Source organism: Falco cherrug, unplaced genomic scaffold, assembly GCF_023634085.1.
Source record: "Falco cherrug isolate bFalChe1 unplaced genomic scaffold, bFalChe1.pri scaffold_58, whole genome shotgun sequence".
In the NCBI taxonomy this organism is placed as follows: domain Eukaryota; kingdom Metazoa; phylum Chordata; class Aves; order Falconiformes; family Falconidae; genus Falco; species Falco cherrug.
Window position 1 is genome coordinate 79102 of NW_026599496.1, and position 8030 is coordinate 87131.

General features: G+C 61.1%; 1 protein-coding gene across 1 annotated transcript; it reads right to left on the reverse strand.

Moving 5' to 3' along the window:
* Positions 1 to 392: 392 nt before the first annotated feature.
* On the reverse strand, positions 393 to 7676 carry LOC129735210 (maestro heat-like repeat family member 5). The gene is made up of 19 exons (XM_055700560.1): positions 7443 to 7676; positions 6873 to 6952; positions 6571 to 6696; positions 6347 to 6426; positions 6110 to 6230; positions 5685 to 5777; positions 5206 to 5310; positions 4600 to 4768; positions 3935 to 4032; positions 3374 to 3523; positions 3023 to 3177; positions 2541 to 2685; positions 2288 to 2425; positions 1909 to 2082; positions 1657 to 1812; positions 1379 to 1480; positions 998 to 1100; positions 622 to 681; positions 393 to 534 (listed from the first exon to the last, which is right to left on the reverse strand). The coding sequence occupies exons 1-19, from the start codon at positions 7558 to 7560 to the stop codon at positions 398 to 400; spliced, it is 2310 nt and encodes a 769-aa protein (XP_055556535.1). The 5' UTR covers positions 7561 to 7676; the 3' UTR covers positions 393 to 397.
* Between the last annotated feature and the right edge of the window lie 354 nt (positions 7677 to 8030).

The window sequence follows — 8030 nt, forward strand, 5'->3', positions numbered from 1 at the left end:
GTCTGTAATGCCCCAGAGCCTTCTGTTGCTCGACTAGCCAGACCTTGGGAGCCCTCCCGAGGCAGTCATGGTGACCCAGGCACTCTGTTTGTCCCCCCGTCCCTCAGGGAGCCCTGCAGGGTCCCTCTGGCCCCCTTAGCACCTCTGTACTCTGCATGGAAACCTTCCCGAGTGCATCATGGTGCAGGGACGTGGCAGTGCAGTAGAAGCAGATACTGTGGTGTCGCTGGGGTGCCCGGAGAACTACAAGGAGGTCAGAGCTGGGACCACCCATCCCATGCCCTCTCCTCGCTGCCCGTCAGTTCTACTTGGGAAAGACACCCTGGGTTCAGGCTTCTTGTTCCAGCTTTATTGAATTGCAGCCGTTCTCTGGAGAAAAGCCGCACCTCTGCCTGGCTTAGCAGCACCAGCAGCACAGTGATCGCAGGGTGCATCGTGACGTTTGCCGCACCCTTGGAGTGCTCAGGATGGAGGTGGTCTGAGCTGCCAGGGAACAGATGGAGGGTTCATTGTCTTCCTCCAAGGTCTGAAGGGCTGTGATGGAAAGAAACGGAGCAGAGATGAACTGCCGTGTCTGCGAAAACCACCGGGCATCCCCTCCAGCCCATGCTCCCTACTCACTGTGGCAGATCTCAGCCAGCTTCTCCTCCCTTTGGTCCTTCAGGAGCTGCCCAGCAAGCCCTAAGGACAGAGCTTCATCAGACCCGCCACTCCCCAGCATGCTCCCAGCAGCACAGCCCCCAGCGCAGCTGGCTGGGCTGCACGCCCTCCTCCCCCTCACCAGGCTGACCCCAGGGAAGAGCAGTAGCTGAGGCGGGTGGGACTGAGCAAGGCAGCCACCGAGCCCACCTGCATGGTCAAGGGTGGGAGAGAGAGGCCAAGGCCCTGCACGGGGCAGCCGAGGCTCTGGCAGACACCGGGCTGCTCCTTGCTGCCGGTGCAGTGGCGGGACTGGGGCTGGGCTGCCAAAAGTGGGACCCTGGGGGCTGTGGCTCACCGATGAACCTGACGGCCGTTGCTCGCAAGGTGGCCTGAGCATCCTCCAGGTACGGCAGGCTCTGATTCAAGTACTCTTCGGTCCTGCGCCTGTCCCGCTGTAGCTGGAGAGAGCACAAGGGTATGGGCATGTCACACAGCCTCCCCAGCTGGCCGGAGCAGTCCCGCCTGCCAGCACCCGCCGCTGCCCAGAGCCCTCCCTCCCGCTGGGTGCGGGGAGAGGGGTGTGGAGAAGAGCCCTTGGAGCTCTCTTCTCGAGGACAGGGAACAAGGATGCAGCTCCAGGCTGTGGGCTGCGGGCTGCAGCAGGGCAGGTGAGGCACAGCTGCAGAGCGCGCAGGGCAGACCCGTGGCGCAGCGCTCCTCCAGTGGTTGTCCTCACCAAGCACTCTGCAATCCTCCATGTCTGATGGCTCTGCAGCAGGTGTTTGAGCTTTTTCCACTTGAGGAGCTCTGCTGCAGCGAGGAGGGCTTCCCTGGAGGCCTGCAGAACAGCAGAAACTGGGAGATGGCACCACGGCCTGGGGAAGGAGACCTGGCATCTCCCTGCCTTTTCCTTTCTTCCTGGGGTCATCCTGCCCTTAGGAAGCTGGGAGGTACCCTGGCCCAAACATCTCAGGTTTTCATCCCTACATCACTGCTTAGCTTTGGAATCTGTACCTTGGCCACGCTGTGGATTTGGTCACTCATGTGAAAGATGAGAGGGAGCAAGCCCATTTCCACTTTTGTCTTCATCTGCCTCTTGTTCTTCCTCACCACAGTCTTCATTAGGTCTCTGAAGAGGCTGATGGAGAGCTCTCTCACCTCGCCGAAGCCCTGGTAGAGAGAAGCAGAGTAGGACTTGCGTCCTTGTAGGTAGCTGTCCCCAACCAGCGCCTGGACACAAGGCTTGGGCTCCCCTATCAGCCTTACCGCAGCAAAGAGGGGCAGGAGCTTCTCCATCAGCTGGACAGCGATGGGGCTGGCCTTTGTCTTCAGGTGACCTATGACGTTTCGCGAGACCACCAGGGACTTCATCTTGATATTTGTGTTGCCGTCCTCCAGGACCTTCATCATGTCTGGCATGAAGACCTCCATTTTTCTTGCCTGCATGAAAGACAGAGCTTCTGTTTCCTGAAAAGGACTATGCCCAGCAAGCTCCCCAGGCAGCCACCAGGCCCCACCATGGCCAGGAGGGCCTTTGGAGCAGTCACCCAACCTCCTGACTCCCAGCCAAGGCCAATCCACCAGCTTATCCGCTGCCCCAGCCCCTGGCTGCCAATATGGCTCCCTTTGATGATGCCCTGCTCACCATCTCAGCTCTCTCTGACAGCGTCATGAGGCTCCTGAGCACCAATGAGAGCACTGCTGGGCTTGGATCCCTCAGAAACCTCAAGACTTTGTACATTGGAGAGAATTCCTCATCCTCCAAATCAGTGCAGGTCAGCAGCTGAAAGAAAGCCAGCGGTGAGTGACCAGAAGAGCCAGCATGACTCCCCACACCGCGCAGCTGTTCCCATCAGCAGCTGAGGACAAGAGCACTGGGGCTTCTTCTGGTAACTCACAGCCAAGCGAACGAAACAGGTGTCCTCCTGGTATGTGTAGAAGAGCCTGTTTTGCCGGTCCTGGAGTTTGATGAACAGCTCCTTCAGAACCTTCTCCAAGGTCTGGGCTGTGGAGAGCATCACCTCCCACAGTGCCAGGGCAGTGCTGCAAGCCAGAGCGTTCTGTCAGCAGGGTGACCCCATCCCCAGTACTGTGGCCTGGGCCAGCCCTGCGTAACACAGACCCTCCTCCCTGGGCAGGCAGGAGAGGGCTGAGGTGCTGTGCTCCCCATGGGGTGGGACAGAGGGTGGTGGCGAGGCTCTGGGCTGGCTTTGGTGCTGGGGACGCGGCCAGCCCACCAGGGCTGGAATGGGTGCTGGGACGGGGGAAGGGCCCCGCTCCTCCGGGGTGTCCTGCGGTACTCCTTGGGTCTGGCAGCCAGAGAGTCTCCGGGTCCCTCTCACCACTAGGAGCAAGCCCTCCTGGCTGTCAGGACCGCTACCTGTCTCCTCGTGGAGCGATCTTCAGCAGCGTGGTGACAACGTCCCCAGGGCACTGGTTAGCCATCAGGAGCAGCAGTGACTCCATGCTACGCTGGCCTGACTCCATGGTCACGTATTCCCAGGATTCATAGATGCAGCTCATGATCTTTGGCACCTGGAGGGGACACAAGTGATGGTGGTGCTGCCACTGGAGGGCAGCCATTGCCCCAGCTGCCCTTGCCATCCCTCTCCTGCCTTAAGGTGGCTTCAGGTGCCTGAGACACCTGGCTTTGGGCGGGAGGCAGGGATGGAGGGAGGAACAAGGCGGGCCAGGGCTGAAGGACAGGGTAATCCAGCCACAGGCCACTTACATCTGTCAGCCAGACGTGAGGGTCTGCCATGACCACGTCCATCACACTGCTGCCCAGCGGCTTTTTCTTGGCATTTAATTCTCTCAGGGTATCAATGATTGTGAGGACGATGTCTGTCCTCTCAGATGGTTGAAGGTATTTTGCAAAGGCCTATGGCAGGAAGGAAGGGAGTGAAGAATGTCACGTTGAGTGCCCTGATGGTGCTGCTAAGCTGGACAGTGCGAGCAGCCCTGGTGAGAGATGCACAGCAGTGCTGGTAGCAGAGGCTGCAGTCACTGCATGGGGGAGGATGAGAAGAGAGGGCCCCCAGGGTGAGGGAGGAGGCTTGGGCTCTGGGGCACAGTGTGCTGGCCCTACAGAGAACCAGGGCCTGCTGTTGGCCAGGCGGAAAATGCTGCTTGGGCACTGGAGTGCAGCCCTCGCGTTGTCCCTGCTTGGGGACAGCAGAAACCCTGCTGAGAGCAGGGACAGGGAGGCCATGCCAGCCCCGCTCATTTTGGATGCCTTCTCACACAAGAGCCCTGCTGATGCCACAGGCAAGGCACGGGGGCAGCTCCTTACCATGGCAAAGTCTCTGGCGGTGGGTGAACAGCACAAGGAGGTGGTCTCAGCTTCCCAAGCCGCTGGCAGCTGTGCATTCTCCTCTGACAGTGTCGTGCCTAAAGAGCAGGGCAAACACAGGAGAGTGCGTGAGACCCAGCTGCTTTGCCAGCAAGCTTACCAGCTCCTGAGAAGAGCTTTGATCTAGGAATGGCTGAGAAGGGAGGTGATGACCCACAGTGAAAGGAGGAGGTGGTGGAGAGAGATGTAAATGAAAGGGTGACCTGCCTCCCGTGTATTTATGCCAATGCTCCTGGCCTGGTCAACTCCAAGGACCTAGAGCTCTGCATGCAGTCCCACAGTTAAACTGTGGTTGGAGTAACAGTGACGTGGGGTACGGCTCGCATGGATGGAGTGCTGTGGGGCAGTGGTACAAGCTCTTCAAGGAAGAGGGGATGAGGAGTGGGGCTGCCTCCTGAGTGAAGGAGCAGCTCAGCTCCACGGGACGATCAGCTGTGTGGGACACAGCGTGGGTCAGGAGCAGGGGAGAGGCGGTGCTGGTGACATGGTGGTGCCTCCAGCAAGCACAGGAAGGGCCCGCCACAACGCGCAGGAAGACAAGCAGACGGCTCGATTGATGTCGTTGTGCAGGGGCGGGGGAGGCAGCCCACCACTGCTTCTCTTACGTTTTTGCTGGCGGGTGAATAGGAAAAGGGAGAAAAGGGCATCCAAAGCCACACGGCTGGTCTTTTCTTCCCCAGATGACACGAGCAGGAGGAGACGTCCAAGCAGCTGCCCGAGGACTGGGATGAGGATCTCTCTGCAGGAGGCATGTCTGTCCTCATTTTGAGCAGCCTGGGTGAGGGAGGCAGAAGAGCAGAAGGGCTGAGGGCAGGCGCCTGGGGCCAGAGCCCCGGCCCCAAGAGCGTGGCCAGGGCTGGACCCAGGTGTGCCAGAGCTTTGCAGGACCATGCTGGCCGCGGCTCCCAAAGCAGCTAGCTGGGTGGCAGCCCCGCACAGGGAGAGCTGCCAGGCCTGGGCTCCCACCATGTTCCTTGGGCAGTCCCGTCCAACACAGGACTGGGGGCAAAGCTGGCTCCTGGCAAAGAGGGGGCTGGGGAGAGAAGCCCATGGGAAACAGAGGCACCAAGACCCCCACTTCAGCACAGAGGCTGGCAGAGCACCCAGACCTGTGCCCAGGCTTGCCCTGCAGGCGCCTCAAAGCTGCCAGCTGTGCTGGCGCGCAGGGAATGGGAGGTGGCCTGGCTGGAGAGTACCTGGTCCTTCCATACCTCCAGCGAGGAATAGCTGGCCAGCAAATGGCTCAGCATCCTAATCCTGCCCACGGTCCTCTCAAGCACAGCTGGTCTCTCAGAGCTGGTGAAAGCCAACAGCACCTTGGAAGAGAAAAGCTGCTGGTGTGCCTTGCAGCTCCAGGGCTGGACTTGCACAGTCCATCAATGCTTCCTCTGATCTGGGGCAAAGCCTGTAGTGGCGTTCCTGCCCCTAGGGTCCTTCACAGGCTTTGGACAAATGCCCCGAGCCTGCCTTGTGGCCAGGCAGGAAGGCAGATGCCACCCACTGCAGCCGCTGTGCTACAGAAGAGCCTGGTGGGTAGCCCCCGGTTACCCAAGGCAGGTGCGCACCCTCCCTGCCATGCTGTCTCTCTGCATGGCGCTGGCGTGGGGACCACCCACTCAGGAGTGGGCACCCCCTTCCCTCCAGGGTGAGGAATGGCCCCTGTGAAGCCCACTCTTGGCCCATGCCAGACCTGAAAGATACTCTGCAAGTTCTCCTTGCTGACTCTGGAGGCAGGAGAGCTGAGCACCATTGTCTCCAGCATGGTGTCCATGGCATTCAGGGTCTGCAGAGAGGACAAAGAGTTGTGGCAGCGATTCTACTGTTCCTCCACCCCCAGGAGACTGATCTGAACTCCCAGAGCCACGGCAGGAGTCCCACACGGCCTCGCAGTTTCCAGGAGAGACCCAGGGGCAGACAGTGTGCTGCCGACAGAGCAACCTGTGGCATTGGATGGGGCCAGGCCCACGGGAAGGGCACAAAGGGACGAGGGTGGGAAAGCAAAGGCAAGAGCCTGCCCTGCCTCAGATCTCTGGTTGTATGGCAGCACAGGGTTATCAGGGAGCAGCCCAGAGGGACTGGGCGCTCCTGCAGGTCCCTGAAGTACCCAGCACGTACCCTGAAGTAGAGGGAAGTGTCCAGTCCCTCCATTTCCTCTGCTGGAGGAAGCCCCAAGACACTCAAGCAGCAGGCATGTAGACTGCTTTTCTCTTTGCCCTCCAGCACCGTCTGCACTGAGCTGCAAAGAGAGAGAGGGGCCAGCTGGACACCGATGCTGGGAGCAGTGCCTCGAGGCCTCGCGCGGGTGCGCACAGGCCTCTGAGGAAGGGGTCCCCAGCAGGGATGGGTAGGTACCTCAATTCGGCGATGGCAAGCATGGCAAGTTGCCGCACTGCTGTGCGCAGCTGGTCCCTGGGCTCTTGTTCCACCAGCTCCTACAGAGCACAACCGAGATGGGACCTGGCAGCTGCCAGCACCCAGCACCACCAGCCCCTTGCCGTGGCCAAGCATTGTCCTCACAGGGTGCCAGTGCCGGGGGTCCTTGCCCCCTTCCCTAGAGCCACCGGGTGTCCCCTCACCTTGACCTTCTCTGCCAGCTCGTATCCGTGGCAGAAGATATCCAGGCCCTGTGACAAGCCATGGTGCTTGGCGGTTCTGCACAGGCTGCAGATGCTCTCAAGAAACTTCATCTCCTGGCCCTCCTCCTGGCAGCGGGGGGACAGAGAGACAAACGGGGAGTGTGAGAGGGGGACACACAGGGGCAGCAGCACCACAGCACTGGGGGTGCAGGAGAGCTGGCAGAAGCAGCTCTGCCCAGCCCGGCAGCAGAGCCCCTGTCTGCCGAGGCTGGCACAGCCACATTCGGAAGGGCCGTGGTTACCTTTTCTGGGCTGCTGGCAAAGGCTTGGATGAAGTCCACGCTTTGCTTCTCCTGTGTGTACACAGGCAACCAGCTGGCATCTAATAAAGGGGGAGAGCAGGGAGGGCTGTAGAGAGGCTGCGGGTGGCAGGAGAGCAGAGGAAGATGTGCCCTGTGTCCAGCCCGTGCCCACTCCCCTGGCCCAGTCATCCCGTGTGTGTCAGGGCTGGAGGGTGCCTGGCAAATGGGCTGTGATGCTGGGGCACGGTGCGGTGGGGAAAGCCCCGGTGCCCAGGGCTGAGGAACTGGCTTGCAGACGGGCAGGAGAGGTCCCCATCCCACAGCACCGCTGCCTCTGGCTGCCTGTGCCCCAGGCCAGGAGCTGGGTCCCCCCCTCTGCTCTCTCCCTCCTTGGGACAGGCTGTGCTGGGGCCACTTCCAGCGCTGAGCAGCCCTGTCACCCAGGCAGCATCGTGTCCCCAAGCCATGGGACCCCTGCTGCCAGTGTGCCACGGAAAGATTATCATGGCATTGAGCATGGGGCGCTCGCTGGCCTCAGCCCTGCCCAGGCCGAGAGGGCCCCTCACTCACCAGTCACCAGTGGCTGGACCACGCACACCTCGTGGGGCTCCGGTGGAGACCTGCTCTCCTGGGGAGCCCCATCCTTCTCCCAGGCTACACTGGGGAATCTGGGGGATCTCCTCATCATCCTGCAGGACAGAAAGGGGTAGGTGTGGGGAAAAGGGAAGCTTTGGCGAGACGCCTGGGCGCCGTGGGGCTGCTGGGTGCAGCAGGGAGAGACGTGGGCTGTGCTCGGGGGCTCCTCGCCCGCTCCATGCTCCTGCCCTGTCCCGTTGCTGTCCTGATGGAAACCGTGGGCTGGGGCCACGGCCGTGGTGAGTACATGCACTGCAGTGTGGTGTCACCAGATGAGGTCACAAAGACCTCACTGTGACCCACTGGCCCAGGAGGGAGGGGCCCGGAGCCCCTGGGGGGGGGCATGGGGCTGGTTCAGCCGTGGGCACCTGGGTGCTCTCGGGGTGCCTCCAGGCCCCTCTTTGACCTCCAGTGTATCCCAGAGCCCCTTGCTCAGACGCCCCGGCATGCCCGCCAGGAAAAGGCCTTTGAGATCACCAAGTCTAACCATTAACTTGATGGTCTGCCAAGTCCATCACTCAA

Coding starts and splice junctions, on each gene's coding strand:
- LOC129735210 (XM_055700560.1), bottom strand. CDS start 7,560: ATGATGAGGAGATCCCCCAGATTCCCCAGTGTAGCCTGGGAGAAGGAT. Junction 5,778..6,109: donor ACACTTCCCTCTACTTCAGG/GTACGTGCTGGG, acceptor TCCTCTCTGCAG/ACCCTGAATGCCATGGACAC. Junction 682..997: donor AACGGCCGTCAGGTTCATCG/GTGAGCCACAGC, acceptor CTCTGTCCTTAG/GGCTTGCTGGGCAGCTCCTG.